Source organism: Schistocerca piceifrons, chromosome 2 (genome assembly GCF_021461385.2).
Source record: "Schistocerca piceifrons isolate TAMUIC-IGC-003096 chromosome 2, iqSchPice1.1, whole genome shotgun sequence".
Lineage (NCBI taxonomy): Eukaryota > Metazoa > Arthropoda > Insecta > Orthoptera > Acrididae > Schistocerca > Schistocerca piceifrons.
Window position 1 is genome coordinate 364,752,509 of NC_060139.1, and position 21,231 is coordinate 364,773,739.

The 21,231-nt window shown below is 44.2% G+C and overlaps 1 protein-coding gene and 1 pseudogene across 2 annotated transcripts in view; one reads left to right on the top strand and one right to left on the bottom strand.

Moving 5' to 3' along the window:
* LOC124777286 (ribosomal protein S6 kinase alpha-5-like) overlaps positions 1–21,231 on the bottom strand; it is a 406,322-nt gene that overhangs the window by 19,611 nt on the left and 365,480 nt on the right. For both annotated transcript variants that reach the window (XM_047252631.1, XM_047252632.1), the window contains exon 4: positions 6,300–6,415. In XM_047252631.1, coding sequence (XP_047108587.1) covers positions 6,300–6,415 — 116 coding nt within the window. The remainder of the gene's footprint in view (positions 1–6,299; positions 6,416–21,231) is intronic.
* Positions 19,493–19,609, top strand: LOC124778434 (annotated as a pseudogene).

Below are 21,231 nucleotides of genomic sequence, written 5' to 3' on the forward strand. Positions count from 1 at the left end.
CAAAACAGATCCTGTGTGTCGCCATTTTCGGACCAAGAGTTGCATCGCTCGCTTTGCTGGCACTTTGGCACCATTGAACTTCTCAGTAAACAATTGACCGCACCGTTTCCACGGCTCTGTAGTCACCTAACTTTGTACAACCAACACCCGGTGCTCCAATCGAAGTACCATCATCCCCTTTGCAATGTTCCACCCGCAGTGACAGCCCACACTACACTCTGAACCAGTGTGGATCGCGGGCTGGCTTCCAAGTGGTGTGCACGTCATGGGCATGATCATATGGATACAGTCACGTCCAATCATATACACTTGTCCAGGTCACTTATTTTCTCCACCCTGTATATTGGCTATCGTTGTAGTTGAAAATGAAATAATGCTTTTCATTGTTCATTTAGTTCATGCTTTAGTGGTATCTAATAGTAGTGTGTAGCAGTATTGTTCGGAATGTGTTTTTTAACCTTTTTTTAACTGCTAAAAGAAATCTATACGTAGGTACCTTTTCCGTTTATGATAAGTAAGATTACGTCTGATCCAAACCAACATATCCACAATTAAAGGTTTTCAGAATTTTGTTCCGCCCCCTAGAATGATTTTACTCATTTCGTGCCGCGCGGGATTAGCCGAGCGGTCTCGGGCGCTGCAGTCATGGACTGCGCGGCTGATCCCGGCGGAGGTTCGAGTCCTCCCTCGGGCATGGGTGTGTGTGTTTGTGCTTAGGATAATTTAGGTTAAGTAGTGTGTAAGCTTAGGGACTGATGACCTTAGCAGTTAAGTCCCATAAGTTTTCACACACATTTGAACAACTCATTCCGTTTGTTACTTTGAAAGACATTACTGAAAACGTTCAGCACAAGATCTTCACACCGTCTGTGTTAACATTAAATATGGTTACGAAATGATATAATACATCGTATTCAGAAACAAGCGATGTCAGCGACTGTTAGTACGTTATTTTGTAACTCAAATGTTGTTTCCAAACGCGGGACGAAGATCGAGAAGTCCGTGCTGTGTTAAATGTGGAGTGTGAGCAGCATGAGATTAAGTTTTCACCTTGATCATTACAGAATTACCAACAGATAATAAAATTGCATTACGGCGTGTAGACACTTGCGGGATAAATAATTTTAATTACTTTTGTCCTTATTGATTAATAAATATGACATTGGATACATTTGTATGTTGACTGAAGTAAAAATCTTCTGGGTTGTTGCTCTTGGCGCCGATCTATACGGTCACCATCTGACAGTCATTTAGGATCGATTATTATCGACCATCGAAGTTTAGACATTGATGATAAAATCGAAATCAGAACCGATGTTTCCCAGTACCTCACATTCCTACATTGAGACGGATTGTGTGGTTGCTGTCTAGCTGGCATACAGGAATGATCACTCGCATTTGTGAAAGTAGCGTTGATGTTAAAGTAATTGAAGCGCACACTAGTTATTAAGCTGGGAAATTACTCCTGTTAGGACACACAATATTTCTCTTGTACGTTGTTTTATCAAAACGTAACTTGTCCACTAAGCCGACATGTCTGTGCTACTATTAATGTTTTCGCCGTTACAGGTAGACCAGCAGGAGTATTACAATGTGTACCCTGAAAATAACGTTAGACTCTTTTATCTTGCGCTGCACATATCGCAAGCGACAAAGGCGCAGACAGATTCTATAAGAAGCATTCGACGTAACACGCGTAGTTAGCATCTTCTGTAGTGCAATCTGTCGCCCACAGTTGTCGAAACTTGAAAATGTCTCGCTAAAGCACAGCAGTTTCACATGCACTGCTAAAACATAATTTTAAATAAAAAAACTGTTGCTGCTGGTGGTAGCTCTTTTGAACGTTATTCATCATGTACATCATTACTCTGAAAATGCTTGTAGGGACTTTCTCGCTGCGTTCGTGCAGGTAATATTCGCGCAATGTTCACCCTCGGCGCGGTGGCTGTTGGGAGCGATCGTAAATAGGAAATGCCTTTACGGTCGCTCCCATCAGCCACCTCTCCGAGTGTCCACTTAGCCTGCACGTATAATAGTTTGGATAGTAATTAATATAGGTTGTATCTGAAAGGGAACAGGAAAAAAATCTAAACTTTTACATTTTTGTAAGTGTTCTTTGATGTTCAACCCGCGGGTTACCATTAGCAAGATTCGTATTGGACATTGGTTAAAAGCATCTAAGTGATAATGCTTTCACCATTTGACTTCTCCGATTTCCTTCTGGCTACGATACTGTAATTACAGCAATGTTGCCATTTTTAAATTATTCTTTACTGTCTTTCGAAATTACTTACATTGTGGGTCGTAGTGCATGAAAAGAATATCGGTTTATCATATTCATTATTTGGCCATACGGCAATCATCATATTAATGCCTCTTATGTGGTATGCCTTACTGTGTTCTAATTTTGAAGGATAATAATGAATATTTTTTTTAAAAATAGGCTAAATAGCTGAAATTGCTACAGTTTTATCTACAAGGAAATAAAAAACTAGTCAAATGGAAGAAAGTATTGTCTGTTAGTTCTGCGTGACCGACTTCAAATGATGATGAAGAATAAGAAGAAGAATAATAATAAGAAGATGATGATCACAATAACAATAAGAAGAAGAGAATCAAGGCTAAAACTTCGCCACAGTTAACATACCGATCGTTCTGCGCAGTTCGTTAACTCTTATTACCTAACACAGACCGAAAAAAAAAAAATAGTCTGAACATAGAATTTGTGTCAAGCTTTCTTTCCTCTTCACATCTTGAACGTCACAAGCATTTTAAAAGATTCCTGCACACGAAAGCGAAAACGTAACTTTCGCGACTTTTTTGAATTGTCATACTTGAAAGGCTGATGTGTCGAGTTCCTTCCGACTGGATATAAACGTTTTAATACTGACATTTTCGACAACAGGTAGTGTCTACGTCTTATGAGTAGTAATTTCATGGCTACAGAAGACGAGGTACCTTTAGATTTGAGTTTCGAAATAGAGGGCGTTCTCGCCTTGGCTTGTCTCGTTACTTTCTACTGCATCTTTCCTTCCTTGATAAACGCAAGGGAAAGGCTAGATGCTGGCGTGGTGATAAAAATTCTCTCTTTCTTTGTGGCGGAAGAAGTTGAAAGCGAAACCGTCATGCAGGTACATGCTGGGCAGGAGACTTTGAGCAGTAAAGATCAGAACGTATTCTCCGCTGCGCAGCGAAAGTTTCGTTCCGAGAACCACCCCGAGACTGAGACCAAGCCATTATCCGAGGTGTCCTTTCTCCCAGCAAGCAGGTGAGCTTACCAAGTGTCTGGAAAGTGGGACGCAGGTATTGGCGGACCGACTCTTTGAAACAAGGAAGATTAGGTTGTAACATCCAGTCGACGACGAGGTCATTAGAGATGGAGCACAAGCTCGGATTGGGAAAACACGGGGAAAGAAATCGGCCTTATCCTTTTCAAAGGAGCCATGCTGGCCTAGCGTCGTAAGCAGTTTAGGGAAATTTCGAAAAAAAAACATTTATCTGTATGGCCGGACGTGGATTCGAACCGTAGTCCTCCCGAAAACGGGTCCAGTGTCTCAGCACTGCGCCACGTCGCTCGGTTTGAAGCTCCGAATCAGGGCGACAGGTGCGCTCGGATGCATCAGATGGCGAAGTATTTTCCGTGAAAGGAAACACGTCCATGTTCGAGTCACGGTATGGCACCTTTAATTTTTCCAAGACGACGAAGCGCTTATTTATTACTGGAACTGAATTATTTGCCGAATGCTTCACGCGCCCTCTCACTGCCGGTGGAACAACGAAACCGGGGACAGACGCCGACCCTTTATGCTCAGAGTGTTACCCGCATTTCAGACGCACTGATTAGTACATAGTACGTCATCGAAGGGCATGAAACGTAGGGGGGCAAGAAAGGACGTGTTTATCACCATACTGAGAAGAAATTATAGCTGTGCTCGAAATAAAACCGCACACTGGAATGATTAATCGCTTTATGGCTTCCCCATACCTCGTGGCTCCTCACTGTCTTAAAAAAATAAAGATATAAGCCAAACCGTAATATTTTTTGCTGTTTTCTTCTTTTTGTAGTTTACATTCACGCATTAAGTGCACTGCCAAGCGCATATTCTAACCTTGCAAATTTTACAATGAAAAGTATTCTTACTAGCTACACAACACGTCTGCATTACGGTTTCCGTTCTCTTCCTCGGCTTGAAAATTGCGCTTAAAAACGATAGAGTGTTAATCTATGGCGGGGCGAATCAAGATGAGGTATTTCGAGAATCAAGATGAGGTATTTGTTCACTTCTTTCTTTTCACTATAATGTACCTAAAAGATTTTTTAACAGACGAAATGAAATATGAGAATTTTGTTCCTGACAGGGGGCAGAGATTGATGCGTTGTTTATGGACAGACGAATGGTATCATGTCACGGGTGCTGTGTTGAGATCACGCTATGTTTACCCTTTCATCTGACCCGTCTTATGCTTGAAGGATCAAAGTACACGGTGATTCTTCTAAAGAGCCATCAGAGAGCGAATGGGGAATGTAAATGACCAAGTATCTCTCTATGACTTCAGTTCGAGACAACAAGTAGTTAATGATGTGTCTGTCTTATGTAAATGTCTTTTATCGCTTAATCGATGAAGACCTCCGTTAGCGCAACCAGAAGAGTTCGTCTGTGGAAATAACCGCAGTGACGATTATTTAAAGGCCGTTCACGTGAGTCAGACCTCAATGCCAGAGCAGTCTCGCACTTTAACCGACTGGCTTCATGCCCAGTTTGTTAAAACGGAATATCAATTTAAAAATGAAGAAATATTTAACACCCTACACTACGCGTCATACTGTACATGGAAATCAGACTTTTCAGTCGGCTGTGGATAATCATCCTCTGTACGCGTAAACTGCAGTTCAATTGTCCTGACGAATACGAGGGCTGTTCAGAGAGTATCAGACTTTTATTCATAAAATCGGTCTTTATTCAGATGCAGTTGTTTGACGCTAGTTACCTTCAAGGCAGTCCCCTTGAGCTGCTACATACCTCTCCCAACGCTGCTGCAACTGCTGGAAGCGCAACTGAAAAGCCTGTTTTTGTCTGGTGCGCTGCTGCTCTGTCTAATTCTACGTAGGCCTAATGTCTTATCTATTCTGAAATCTGGCCCCTTTCGGAGCATTTTTTAGAGTGTTTCTCAGGCTAGGGAAAAGCCAGAAGTCACTCGGTATCAGGTCAGGGGAATAGGAAGGATGAGAAACCACAGCAGTGCTGCGTTTGGCCGAAAAAACTCTGAATTAATTGAGGACTAAGAATGGACGCGTAATTTGATGAGAGTACCAATTGTCCACTGCCCCCATGTCCGGCCGTTTGCGTCTCACTGCTTCGCGAAGGCGATGCAGAACCTCTCGGTTGTCCTCCTTGTTCACATTAGTACGTTCTGAGGTGTACTCGCAATGAAGCGCACCAATGGAGTCAAAAGAGACGGTCGATATGATATCCACTTTGCTGAGACCTGCCTCGCCTTTTTGAGTCTCGGGGATGATGGATGATTCTATTGCGATGACTGGAATTTTGTTTCTGGGTCATACCCATAAACTCAGGACTCATCACCAGTGATCACTCTCGTTCACGGTATCCAATATGTCCTGTGCGATCTCCGAACGAAGTTGCTTCTGATTAGTTGTTAGCAACTTTGGCACAACTTTTGCTAAGTCCCTCCTGAGGGCCAATTTTTTTGTTAAAATGCAGAGAATGAATTTAATACTAATTGTATACCCTTCTGCAAGTTCTCTGATCGTGATTCGTATATCCTGCATCACCAGGATCCTTACGTGATCAAGAACCATCTCACTTCCGGATGTTGAGTGCCTACCTCAACGTGCTTCACTCTTCGCTGATAAGCGACCATCTTTTTTGAAGCGATAGTAACACTCCTTATCTGTGTGGTACCTATTGCATCGTACCCAAACACTTGGCAAATCTAGTGGATTGTTCCAACTTGAGACTCTCCGAGCTTAAAACAAAGTTTGATGCAATTGTTCTACATTTTCTGCCATGTTGCCCACAACACAAAATACGACCACCACTTACGTGCGTTCACTTGTACACTACGTACGGCTACAAAGAGAGAGCAAGCGCACCCCGATACCATTCTCAGTTTCAATCATAAAAAGGAAGGTCAGGTACTTTTTGAACAGCCCTCGTACACTCGACAGCTGGTCTCTACGTAGGCACTTACTCCATCTCACGGTACGACACGATACTGAATACGATTATATTAAAGCTAGGCCGGCGTCATTTCTACACGGAGTCAGCAGTACCGACCTTGTGCAGGTGCTCCAGCGCCAGGATGATTTCGCCGATGTAGATGCGGACCTCGCTCTCGCTGAAGTGCTCCCGCTGGTACAGGTGCGTGAACAGCTCGCCGCCGCTCACGTAGTCTGCAACAACAGAAAGGGCACTATTAGCGAGGAATCCCAAGTCATTATTGCGGAGGAGAGTGAAGGTAGTGTGTGAGCAATGCCGCACAAGCAGCTGTTTGCAGACATTCCAGTGTCAATTAAATTGATTAGGGCATATACGAAATGTCACTGCCTGTGTTATTAAGGAGTGCGGCGCAATGTACCTTCGCATGCATGCATGCCCGAAGAAACACTGCATCGTATTTCGTGACAACACTGGCACTGTTATTTCGTATTTATTGGTCAATGCTAGGCTCTCGACTTTCAATAAATATGTCCATCCTGGACGAGAATATGCGTAAATTAAGAGCGCAGGTTGTGTATTTGGGACAACGACATATGGAAGTGTGGGTCTGGCAGTAAATCGTGCACGGATAGCCGAAACTGAGAAGGCGACCGCTCTCGTAAAGCAGGAAGTCCGGGTTCGACTCCGCGTCCGGCAGAAATTTTCATTATCGTCATTCCATTATACAGGGTGTGTTTGTATACTTCTGCATTTCAAGTGAAATTCGCCGCTAAGTGTAGTCCGAACTGGAAAAGAAAACTGAAGTGTAGGAAGGAGGAGGAAGAAGTTTTGAGACTTGACGATGACATTTTAATTATACGAAGGAGGAGTTGGGAGGTCAGTTGAACGGAGTGGATAGTGTCCTGAAAATATGTTGTTAGGTGTACATAAACGTATAACAAGTGCAGTGGGGTGGAATTAAATCAGGCGATGCTGAGGGAATTACAAGACGAATATATACTAAGACGGTATCTGTCCGAAAGAACAGATACCATCTTAGTATATATATATAGTTGAGGTTCACCGGTCACTTGACCATCTTCTTCTTCTGTGCGAATGCACAAACAGTGCCCGAACTCTTACGGGAATCGGCAACGCGCCGCGAGTAATGAGTATAATGGGCGGGGGCACTACGAATGCAGTGCGGGACAATACGTTGAGAATGTGGGTTTAGCGGGAGGCGTGCCAGAGATAAATCCCTGCAGTCGCGCTATCCTCTGTGTCCTCGGTGGCTCAGATGGATAGAGCGTCTGTCGCGTAAGCAGGAGATCCCGGGTTCGAGTCCCGGGCAGGGCACACATTTTCCTCTGTCCCCGTTGACCTATGTCAACGCCTGTAAGCAGCTAAGGGTGTTCATTTCATTGTAATCACAAGAGGAAATCAAATCTACAAGTAATTGTTTACTATTACGTGCACAGAAAAGTGACGATGGCCGAAGTAGAGGAGATATAAAATGCAGAATCGACGTAGAAAGGAATGCGTTCCTGCAAAGAGAAATATGTTAAAACAGAACATAAATGAAGTATTTCTGAAAGTATTTGTTTGGGATGTGGACGATGAACAGTACAGATAAGAAGAAAATACAAATAAGGTTTCTAAATGTAGTGCTCCAGAAGAATGCTGGAGATTATAAGGCTGGATCGTGTAAATAATGAGGGAGATAACGAAATTATCAGGGGAGAAAGATATTTATGGTGACAGTTGAATAAATGAAGGGAGAGGCTGATAGGACGTATCCTGAGCCGCCAGTTTGATTTTGTAGTAATGTAGGACAGAATGTGACGAAAGGGGAGGGGGGAAGAGCGTTTGATTAAACCTCTGGAGGGAGAACAAAGCTTGACTATACTAAACATGTTCAAGCGGCTATGGGTTACAGTAGTTACGCTTGTATTACGAGGCTTGCAAGGATAGACTAGCGAAGAGAGCTGTGTCAAACCAGCCTTCGGACTAAAGACAACAACGGCACCACCCTGCTGGGTTCACGCCTAACAGCCCAGCCCCTGGTCAGTTTGGGATACATTTAATTAGACGGAACGCCCGGGGGTGCGGCGAGCGCTTGGCGGCAGCCACAGCCAGCCTTGAGTATACACGAGCCGCGCACCCCGTCTCAGGTCGCCGCTTAAGGCAATTAGTATGACGCGCCGCCACTGGCCTCGCGACACCAGCGATCAATACGGGCCGGTCCCTGATACTCGGCCCAGCTGCACCTGATGACTAGCCAATCACATGATCACAATATTTTTATAGACATGGTAAGGTCGCACCCACATCCTCTTAGTATATTGTAAAAACCGGTCTCATCTATCCTCATGACCGAATCGTTCCTAACGGGATGCCCATGTCTGTGATGTTGAACAAGCCGAGGCTGGGGTACCTCAGGGATCAATACTAGACTCACCCCCCCCCCCCCCAATACACACATGTTCACCCTCCCCCCCCCCTCTCCCTCTCTCTCTCTCTCTCTCTCTCTCTCTCTCTCTCTCTCTCTCTCTCTCTCTCACCCCCCCCCCCCACACACACACACACTTCGTCGCGACACATGTAGTTACAGTCTTTATTCAAGTGAATGGAGGGATGCTCTTCACTCCAAAAGACAATTCTGTATTTTAAAGCACGTTTGAACTTCATCTTTCACCTATCCCTATTCCTCAATGATTAGCCAATGTTTCCTTGTGTCACCCTTGTTTCCTCTTATCTTCCTCCATTTCCTGTTTGTATCTTGTGATTTTAAGAGGTACCCTGAAAGTTCACTGATAGCATACTCGGGAAATGCGACCAGTCTATTTAGGGAGATTACCTATAAAATTCTCAAGCGACCTGTCCTATAATACTCCCTATAACAAATATCAACGTCAAGGGATATTGAACGTAAACATACAAGGATAGCACAGCTTATGACAGGTTTATTTGGCCCACGGCAAAGTGTCCCGGAGAGCCTAAGAAAGCTGAACTGGCGGACGCTTGAAAGCAGACACTAACTGTCCGGTGAAAGCTTAACACAAAGATTCAACAGCCACTACTAAGGGAAGAATCCAGGTATGTACTGCAACCACCTACATAACACTACCGCAGAATCAGCTAAGACAATATTAGCCTAATACAGCGCGCACAGAGGCGTTCCAATTGTCGTTCTTCCGAGCTCCATACCCGAATGAAAAGCGAAGGAGGCCTAATAAGTGGTACAACTTGAAATAATTTTTAGCATGCACTTCAATATGGCTTGCACACTACAGATTTAGAAGTCATTATATTAATGCATTCAGTCCATTTTTTCTTTATCTCGATATGTTAAATTATTCGGTCTGCAGATCACTTTCCTTTACTTTCAAATGACCTGTTTCGGGCCAGTTACCATCTTGAGAGCATTTGTTACAGTTAAGGAGTAACTTGTCGATACAGAACTGCAAGTTTGCTGTGATAACTCAGTCGTAATTGAGTTATCGAAGTCCTGCACAGAGAAGTTACTCCGTAACGATAAGAAACTGTCTCGAGATGCACAACTGGTCCGAAACCGGTTGTCTGAAAATAAAGAAATGCGATCGGCAGAATGGAATTGGACATTTTTGTACAAATGAAGATCGCGGGCACTCCCCAGTGACGAACATGTCTAGTTTTGATGAATTCATTTCCAATGTCGACATTCTGTACACTAAAGTACGTAGTCTCATAACCCTAGGAAAACTCTTTTCGATGTCTAAATAAATGTAGGAACAGCTACTTATTTTAAAAAAATTTCAATCGTGTTTCTTTTTTCCGTCATATAATTGTTGTCCGAGATTTATCTGATCATTTTGGGCTCAAATGGCTCTGAGCACTATGGGACTTGACTGCTGTGGTCATCAGTCCCATAGAACTTAGAACCTACTTAAACCTAACTAACCTAAGGACAGCACACACATCCATGCCTGAGGCAGGATTCGAACCTGCGACCGTAGCGGTCACGCGGTTCCCGACTGAAGCGCCTAGAACCGCACGGCCACACCGGCCGGCTTCTGATCATTTTGCTAGTTTTGCCTGTATTCTTTTAATATTCACAGGTAGTGTCTCACACTACAAAATTAACATCTCCAGTATTTTCTAACAGATCATTCTTGACAAAAATTTAGCGAACTTACGGGTTCTTTTGCTTTGAGAGTCGTAATTTTAGATTTTTTGGCTGATACTTTAAAGATATATTCTTTATAGACACTCTACACAAGCACATTCGTTTCCTAAAATACTGAAAGAAAAACATTTTCCTTCTGTCACAAATCGTAGAATTTACTACAATGCGTTTTTTCGCCCACATTTTACAAAAATAACTTAGTGAACCACACTGGATAAAATTTAAGTCCTCCATGAGCATCACCTTATTTGTATCATTAAATGTGCGGTCGTCTGTGTCTGCGAACATTGTACAACTTTTGTCAAACAGAAATAAGTTTAAAATGCAATGAAAGTCGTTTTCAGATGTTCTCTTATCTTTGTGACGTTGATAGGTTCCACGGTAACACGATAAAGTGCCAACAATAAAGCATATATGCTAAGCACTGACGAAGTGTTCCTAAACGGACCTTATGTGAGCAGTGTTGCCGAAGGAAAGTGATGAAGTGATGATCAACGTTTGATCATTGATAGAAATTAAAACCGCAATAACTTTGGTCTTCTTCAAAATGTACGCTCCCCACTTTCACCTTCTCTCTCTCTCTCTCTCTCTCTCTCTCCCCCCCCCCCCCCCGCTCGCCGTCTCCTCTCTCTCTCTCTCTCTCTCTCTCTCTCTCACACACACACACACACACACACACACACACACACACACACACACACACACTTTATAAAATACAAGCTCTAGTATCCTTGAATGTCCAGGTGTTACGAAATACAGCAACGACGAAATAACTACGTCGATTACAATTATTGGTAATCATATTATGTACGCTGTTTCGCATTAAATAAATAAACAACGAAGTCTCGAAAGCGCCTCAACTAGAAACCCACGTACACATCCAACAGTAGCTTCTGCCATGCAATATTGATGAACAGAACACAATGTAAGAAAAAATGCTCATTCAGTTAACATGCGATGTAATGGAATTACGTCGCGAAGCCGATTACGCAGTTCCTCTGTGGGCAACGTTAAATGTGTCTTGCAGTAAGTTGTGTGGCACAACAAGTGTTTGGCCCCATTATCCGCCGCGGTGCAGTACTGGCGACCGCGGCCAGTAGCGCAGAACGCGGCCTGCAAACCTTGGCCGACATCCGAATCGCCGTATTGCGCGCTGACCTGCTAACGCCTGCCGCCGGCGCCGCAGGCAACCCGCAAAACGATCTGGCCGGCACTGCGCCCTGCTGCCGACTCTTTTCTGCGTCTTTCTTCTGGCCGTTCAGCGAGGAAGCAAATCACTCTGTACGGCTCTTAAAACGTCTGAACGAGTTCAGTGTGGTTTACTTAATGAAAACGCAGCTGCTTCATCTTTTGGAGCTTTTATTTTCTTCTCGACTTTCGATTACATGGGCGACTTTGTCATCAAAGAAAATCGCCGTGTACCCTTATTTACAGGAACAATAATCCCACCTCAAGCTATGAGAAGTCGGTAAACATGAAACACTGAACTCGTCGCCGGAATTCTTTGCGCTCTTTTCTCTCTGAGTCGTGTAACCCCTAGGTAGTCACTGCCGCCTCACATAGTCATCAGACAAAGACTTATTTACTATTCCTGAAGTGTTGTTAAAAACACTGCAAGAGTTATTTTGCTCATTATGAAACAAATCAATTATTATCACTTCGTTTTACACAGTAGATACGAGTTGTTTAAGGAAAGTTCGATTTATTTTTCAGACACTTACACGCTCCAGAAAACACAGAAATTAGTGAGACTGTTCCTCAGTTAAATAATAAAAATCAGTATGTCATGCCCGAATTCTCTCAATACAACAACAGAGTTTCTCGTTTAGCTACCTTGCGTTATATTTCCAAAATAATTTACAGTGACTCATAGAACGGAGCCAAGATTCCATGAAGTGAACAGTGTCTGCACAAAATAAAATATTAATTAGATGAAGGAGTCACGCACAGAAAGGTAAAACATGGGCAACTAGCAAGAAAATGAAAAGAAAGTTCTGTGCGCTATTCCGATGTTCTGCCACACACAGAATAGATACATACAAACTTGACGATATGTTTCGTCTAAAGTTTTATAAGGGACTCTAAGCCTTATCTAATGATGTGATATATGTAGCACAAGAAACACAGGCAATGCGACATATCGAGATTGCATAGATTAATTACTTCTACTGCTTCCATGAATGGTCTTGACGCAGTGGTAACACCGGTTCCAGTCAGATCACCGAAGTTAAGCGCTGTCGGTCTGGGCTAGCACTTGGATGGGTGACCATCCGGCCTACCGAACACTGTTGGCAAGCGGACTGCACTCAGCTCCGTGTGAGGCAAAACTGAGGAGCTACTTGATTGACGCCTGTGGTTGAGGATGACACGGCGGTCGGTCGGTTCCGGTTGGCCCTCATAGCCTGTTCTGGCATAGTTCAGTTCATTGCTTCCATGAAACTAAGTCACTTTCCTGTAAATTCTATAATACCACGTAACTGCAAGAAAAGGGTTATCTTCCAAACGCCGTAGAGTGTAAACAAAAACGTACATTCTGTTAGTATCAGTAAACTGGTGCAATTAAAATGCTGACGATAACCGGATTTCTTGGTTTTCGAATCTCAAACACTGTGCATCCATGAAGTCACTGTATAATTGTCCTCAGTGGTTTTTAGTGACCAGTGATCTCCAACTGCCTGCCATGCACAGAGTACCAATTGAAATGTGTGAGAGCACTCTGTGTACACATATATTCTCTCTCTTCCTATCGCGTTACTAGAGCCACGCAATAACCGATGACACAGTATCTGACCACTTGCACGTACAGCGGGATATTAGAGGATGGAATACATTTGATTGCTTAGTAATTAGATCGTGTAAAGGGGTACAGGAGCCTGTTCACCATCTGGGTACGTAACAGTAATGGTCCGTCTCTTACTATGGTCCAGAAACTTTACATTAGACAGTTCTCCTCGTCGTTTGAACTGTCTTGTGATAAGACCCCAATGGAAGTTTTCGCGAAGAAGAAGGGGTGTCGCGTTAGTTCCACACGTCGACACCTTGCAGAGCGGAACGCGAGTCCTTAATCAGTATTTAAAAAAAGACCAGTCAGCGCGAAGAAAATCCGTGTCCAAGGCGGCGTGCAGTCTACTCGTTGAAGAGACAAAAGACTGTCTCCGCTTGGAAGCACAGAGACACGCAACAGCTTAACAGTGGCAACGGGGACGAAAGCGTTTCCCAGCGGCAGCCGCTTTCTCGGCGGTTAACGGAGCGATTCGCTACGAAGTGCAGCGAAGCTAGCGGGTAAAAATAGAGGTTATCCGTGGGAAAGCAAACTGGGGGCGGCTGCAGTTAGCGGCACAAGAAGGCGCACCGACGTGAGACTGCCAAGTGAGGCAGGACCCAGTGGTAAGCTTAAGTGCAGCAGGAAGTAGACTACTACATGGCCGCACCTCCCAGAGTAGTCTCCCTAGAAGCAAATTGGAGCTGCCTGCTAGAAGACAGTGAACTATCGCTCTTCTCCGTAACACACATTTGCTCACACAAGAAACTTGTGATAAATAAATGTGGGATCAGCAATTAAATTTATCATGAATTCGATGAATAACGCCTTTGTTCGTCCGAGGCTGTACCTTCTAACTAAAGAGTACGTAGTCGAAGAGTATCTCTCGTTACTTGTCCACCAATCTGACGATACTCAAATCTTGGAATGAGAGGGACCTAATGTCAACAATTCCACACACTGCCTCAGAAACTACCTAAGAAAAATTACCCTGTTAGAGGACCTTCTGTGGAGCAGAAGCTTTTTTGACCGAACAGTTGAAAAACTGCCGATCGTTGCCCTGAGAACACACACACACACACACACACACACACACACACACACACAACTGCGAATTGTCCAAATATGCCCACCGCCGACTCAAGGTTGTCAAGTACTTCTCGTGGAAACCATGAAAAAAAAATCTGTGGTGACAGATTCCAGTAGTGGAGGCAAGTTGTCGGCGTGCATGTACCTGCGAAACAGACCTGATAACACGAACTCTGCAACTTTTACCTCCTCGACACCCAAATCGCACGCTACGTTACTACCAGATTTTTGTATGATATAGTGACTGCCGTTATCAATAGATTTTAACTCGTGGGCTGTCCCTGTTCAACTTCTAGCTGCTTGTCGTCGTCACCTTTCTTTAAAGATTAAGCAAGTCCTTGTTCCGATCTCACAAACAAAACTGTTCCCATCTTTTCAGAGGTCTTCTAATACCTCTTTTCCATGTCGGCTTGCAGTTCAGGATGTTTTAGAGAACTGTATGACTTGGCATTCTCATGCAGTGTTTTGTCTCATTTTCACGATATTTCTGAAATTTTACATCCATGTTGATAATATTTAATTCTGTTTTAATATTTTTCGAATCATGTCTCTTCTTGTGCAGTCCTTCGTACTCCCAGGAATCTCATCTCTCTGCTGCCTGACTTTTCTTTTGTGGTAACCCAGCTTTTGCTTCCACAGGATAAGACAGCAGCCGCCATCACTTTATACAATTTCATGGCGGTCTCTTTTTGTACTTTATGGCACAAATTTCTGCTAATGGTACCACAGACAGTTCGTAATTTTTGTATTTATGTTCAATATCTGAATCAAATGGTTCAAATGGCTCTGAGCACTATGGGACTTAACATCTGCGGTCATCAGTCCCCTAGAACTTAGAACTACTTAAACCTAACTAACCTAAGGACATCACACACATCCATGCCCGAGGCAGGATTCGAACCTGCGACCGTAGCGGTCGCGCGGTTCCAGACTGAAGGGCCTAGAGCCGCTCGGCCACTGCGGCTGGCTATCTGAATCAAAATGAAAACTTCCATACAGACTAAGTAAGACAGCCGAGACACATTTGCTCTAAAAGTGAATTATCTAAATGTTATTGGATATTTCTATGGCAATGCCGTTAGTTTAGTTTTAATAGTAGAAATTTTAAATTGAATTCGTTTCATATTTCGTTCAGCTGGTGTACTGATCTTTGGAGGTCATCTTCGTTCTTTTTAATAATAGCGATATCATCTGCAGACTGAAGCACATTCAGGTATTTCCCATTCGTTATCTTAATTCCTTTTATTTTTATCTGTGTTCCGTTGACCCAGTATGAACAATCAAGTAATAAATTACAATTATTCCACATTATAAGTTACAAATTTTATGGTATTGAAATGCTTTGTTTTGAAGTGAAGAATAAATAATTGAGAGGAGTAAGTAAGTCGCCAGTCAATAGCTAACAAAATGTTGTCAGCCTTATTGCTGCAGTTCCTCCTGAAACTCGTAAACAAAACGACGTCATCACTTTGTATTTCTCGTACCTCTGTTGTTTCGGTAATGCTTTACCTACAGTCGCCTTTGCGTTTTCTTTTTCTGTCGTCTTTTCAACACAATAAACGCAACACAAGCTCCCAAGCAAATACGAAAGTTTATAGCAGACTGCTTGCACAGTGAGGCAACGTGTGGACACGAGAATGTTTCTTTCCACAAATTTTTGTGCATGCCCTTTTACTCCCGTGCGCCTGCGACTGTGCACGGCGCAAAGGGCATCTTGTGGACAGACCTTTACTGACTCACTCTTCATCAGCCATTTGAGCACTTCTTTGCAATACCCTACGGAGTTCTGGCACCGTCGCCAGGTGACACTGGACTTGGTCGAGTTACTGAAACACGTGCTGCAGCGACACCTTCAGTGATGTACTATCAAGGTTCCTCGCGCAGTAAAATGTATTTAACGACAGCTTTCGAACGATAAGAATCCGTTTTCAAGTTGCAGTTCACATCGGAATCAGCACTTCGCCAGTCTCTCAAGAGTGTCGAAGCGGTGAGTATACCACTAATTGTAACTTGCAAATGTACGGTTGACGTCCGAAAGCCGTCGTTAAATAAGTTTTACTTAGCAAGTGAAACTATGTAAGGTCCCCTTTGCGCCAAAACAACGAATGTGCCTTACACTAGTCCTGAGATAAATTTGACCGTTCTATAGGGCCCTAACAATCAAGAACGGCAATTTAAGAAATATATTTGCGCAATATACTGAACTTTCGCATACGAACTAAAAGTGAATCAGACATGTTATCGTGGTCTTCAATCCGGAGACTGGTTTGATGCAGCTCTCCATGATGCTCTATCCTGTGCAAGCTGCAACCTACACCCTTCTGAATCTGCTTTAGTGTATTCCTCTCTTGGTCACCCTCTAAGATTTTTACTCTCCACGCTGCCCTCCAGTATTAAATTGGTGATCCCTTGATGCCTCAGACCATGTCTTACAAACCGATCCTCCTCCTAGTCAAGTTGTGCCACAAATTTCTCTTCTCCCAAATTCTATTCAATACCGCATTAGTTATGTGGTCTACCCATCTAATCTTCAGCATTCTTCTGTAGCCCCACATTTCGAAAGCTTCTCTTCTTGTATAAACTATTTATGGTCCATGTTTGACTTCCATACATGGCTACACTGCACGCAAATACTTTCAGAAACGACTTCCTGACATGCCAATTAAAATAAACAAGGGAAACTCGAAACAAAAAAATTGAACCAACAATAAAACTGCGAAAAAGCAATCTAATCGACAGAAACCTTTAATTTGCATCGGAATCCTATTCAGAATATTCATGCAGTGTGTCACGTAGAATCCCATCGCTCGACTGCGGTAATTTGCATGGTATTCCCTCCCAATCTGCTGTTACACGTTCTAAGCTGACCCCTGAATTTTGCCGCTGCTATCGGAAGCTTTTTCCGTGTATGCCTTGGGCCAGACTATATGCCGAAGAGCGTCTCTTGCTTTTTAAGTTTATTTCACTAAAGGTACTTTCAAATCAGGTCTTGTAGAACTCTTAAAGAAATTTCTTTCATGGTGGAGCAGGCAAACAATTTGCATTGCACACAGCGCAGAAGACTCGTGCCCATCCTTCAGACAGGTACACTGGCGCGCACGTAATTTTCCTCTCTATCTCGGAATGAGCCGAGTCACACTCGATTTCTATGTGAACTGTTTTGACTGTAATATTGAATGGCCCTTGCAGAAAAGAGAGACAGACAGACATACACAAACGTAATTTCTTATCCTGACCGGCATATTCCTTTTTCACCCCTACCATTCAAAGTCACGCCTCACCTAGAAAGAATAGTAAACAATGCACAATCCTAGCCCAGGCTTTTTTTCCAACAATACAGCTGAGTATAACTGACTGAGCTCTTTAATGACAACTGACAAGTTATTAGCAACAATGATACACGCGAAGTTAGGAAAATAATGACGAAAATCTTCATTGTTATCGCACGTTAAAAAATTTGGAATTTAAATAATCAGAGTAAGCAGCATACTCATGTTTCCACAATGCACAAAGTGCTGTTAACTGAGCGCCAGAATCACGAACGTGGCAAATGGCCGTTTCGGCGTTACTAAGTAAACTCATTTGGTGGCAATGGACCTCGCAATGTTTTTTTCTGCACTGCCAAGGCAACTCACTGGAGCTTTTGCTATAAAAAAGTACCCGAACCATGAAACTCCCCAGTGCATGTAAATTAAAGTCGCGATTTTTTTTCCACGCGTGGGTTTGACGTAAGAGGGACGATACTGCGCTACTAAAATCTGATCACTTGCTGTTGCTCCGAACCACCTTGAGTTGTGAAACAGGCGAATACTTGTTCCCCCGTGATACGAGAGCGTTAACGAGCAGGACAGTGGCGCGCGCAGAAAGAGCGGCGGGCGGCTTTCTTCGTGTTGTGCAAGTCTTGTTGCACGGCAACAGGACGGCGAGCTTCAAGCTGCGCTGTCAGCCGTGTTGGCAAAGTCAGTTGCCGCAACCGGCGGCTGGCGCCGGCCGGTGCTGCCGCCTGGCGGCCGCTTCGCAAGTGGGTCAGTGGGGGCAAGTGGCACGCGGCGCGCTGGCCCGCTAGGCTAGCGGCTGCGTGCTCTGCGCATGCGCCGTCGGCCGCGGCTTCCTTCCTCTACCTCTGCTCCCACCGGCGTCCCAAGAATCCGCGCGGCCGTGCTGAGGACATCACGTAAGCGCTTGCTGGAATCCTCTGCAGTAATCAGGACCCAGTTGTTGCGCTCGCTCTCCCTCTCACGCAAAAACGAGCCTAGCCTGACCTTCAGTCGTCCTCTAAATCCACCACTACAGTAGCTTCATCAAGTAATAATAATGGGCGATCCACGGGTTGTTGGCAACCCGAGGAAACAGTATGATACATTTTTCCTTATGTCAAGCCTGTTCTTGGGACTTTTGCCCTGTCAAATTGCAGAAGTCTAGAGCAATGAAAAAATGTCGACCTTCCGGTAATTGTGAAAGTTAAAGTTGGCCCAAGAAGTCAGTTTCAGAGGAGAAGGTGAAAGCTGTATTCCATAACTGCTCTGGAGGAGAACTCTTCAGTAGTGCGTTGGAGCGCTACTGAAGCCCTGAGGACGCGTTAGTTGTATGCAGTTGCTACAATGAAATAGGCCAGTTGCTACAATGAAATAGGCAAAACACTTTAGTGATTTTTTTTTTCTGCGGACGTCATGAAGGAATCCATACCGGATGCAACCAAGTGACAATTCTATAACGTCAAAACGAGACGCCATCGTCCGTTTATCTAATGTATCGCCTTTTCCAGTCCATGAGTCTGCTACAATCGCTCCTGGACAATACTGTTTCCATTACTGAAAACTCAGCTGAATTGATACGAACACTAGTTGACTAGCCTACCAAAAGTGTATAGGACGAAGGATATCAGAAAAACTGTGCACACTATTCTTTGTATATCATCAGTATCTCACTTGAAACTGTAACAACTGGATTCGTACAACTAGCAGGTACTGATTACTTATGATGACACTCAGACGCTCGATCACACAGATAGTTATAACCTACATTATGCACTCCGAGGAGGTTAATTAGTGTAAAATTCGTGCATTGACAATTATTTAGGGATATGTGAAAGTTTGTTTTGTCAGGTGAAGCTCTTCTCGTTTCTGTCGTCGAGTTGTGGTATCACAAAACACTTCGTGTACGTCTCCCGTTCTTCTCGTGAGCACACGACCTACTGAGAAATTCAGGCAATGGGAAATCTTACACCTTACAGGTCGCCGTATTTGCTAAAGGATAAACCTCCTTTCTTGCTTACAGAATCTCTCTCTGCATTATGGAGCGGCGTAATAGTGAACTGCCAACGGCCTTACCGCACTGGTAACACCGGTTCCCGTCAGAGCACCGAAGTTAAGCGCTATCGGGCTTGGCTAGCACTTGGATGGGTGACCATCCGATCTGCGTGCGCTGTTGGCAAGCGGGTTCACTCGGCCCTTGTGAGGCAAGCTGAGGAGCTACTTGATTGAGAAGTAGCGGCTCCTGTCTCGGAAACTGACATACGGCCGGGAGAGCGGTGTGCTGGCCACATGCCCCTCCATATCCGCATCCAGTGACGCCTATGAGCTGAGGTTGGCATGGCGGCCGGTCAGTACCGTCGGACCTTCATGGCCTGTTCGGGAGGAATTTAGCTTAGTTTTAGTTGTAGTGAACTGCTGCCGTTTATCAACATGCGTGCTGACGCATTGACAGAACTATCACCTAGCAAGCTGCACTGTAGCGCAACTATAGCACGATGAAGTTTGCAGCAGGACGTCGTAGCGTGCACGTCGTTTGTTTAACGTAAGCGCTCTCAACGTCTCCGCATACCGGGCCGTGACACTTCTGTGAAAAATTGTTTGTAACGGGGTGGCCACAGCAAGGGCATCCAGTCACCTCTTAAATTAGCAATTCTAAATCAATAATAACTGTGCCGGCACTGCGCAGATGCGGCACGGAGGCACAAGAAAAAGAAGAAGAAGAAGAAAAAAAGGTTAAGGTTTAGTATACAAAATTTCGTGCTGCGAGACCTTTTCTGTTGAAAGAGATGTTACGTATTATAAGTCCCACACACAATGGTTTCACACTATAGTCTTTCAACATACATTGGAGTGACAAAAGTCATGGGATAGCAATACGCATGTATACAAACGGCTGTAGTATCGCGTACACAAGGTATAAAAAGGCAGTGCACTGGCGGGGCTGTCATTTGTACTCAAGTGATTCACGTGAAAAGGTCTCCAGCGTGATTGTGACCGCACGGTGGGAATTAACAGACTCTTAGCGCGGTATGGTCGTTGTAGCTAGACGCATGGGGCATTCCATTTCGGAAATTGTTAGGGAATTCAGTACTTAGAGATTCACAGTGTCAAGATATCGAGAATACGCGTTCTCTCTCACCAGGGACAACGCAGCGGCCGACGGCCTTCACTTAACGACCGAGAGCAGCGGCGTTTGCGTGCAGTTGTCAGTGCTAACAGACAAGCAACACTGCGTGAAATAAAAGCCGAAATCAATGTGGGAGCGTACGACAAACGTATTTGTTAGGACAGTGCGGTGAAATTTGGCGTTAATGGGGTATGACAGCAGACGGCCGACGCGAGTGGCTTTGCTAACAGCACGACATCGCCTGCAGCGCCTCTGTTGGGCTCGTGACCACATCAGTTCGACAGCAGACGACTGGAAAACCATCACTCGGTCAGATGAGTTCCGATTTCAGTTGGTAAGAGCTGATGGCAGGGATTCGAGTATGGCGCAGACCCCACGTAAACATGGACTCAAGTTGTCAACAAAACACTGTGCAAGCTGGTTGGTGGCTCCACAATGGTGTGGGCTGTGTTTACATGGGAAGGACTGAGTTCTCTGATCCAACTAAATACTTCACTGACTGGAAATGGTTATGTTTAGTTATTTTGATACAATTTGCAGCCTTTCATGGACTTCTTGACAATGCGCCATGTCACCCCGCCACATTTGTTCGCGATTGGTCTGAAGACGATTCTGGGCAGTTCGAGCGAATGATTTGGCCACCCAGATCGCCCGACGTCAATTCCTTCGAACAT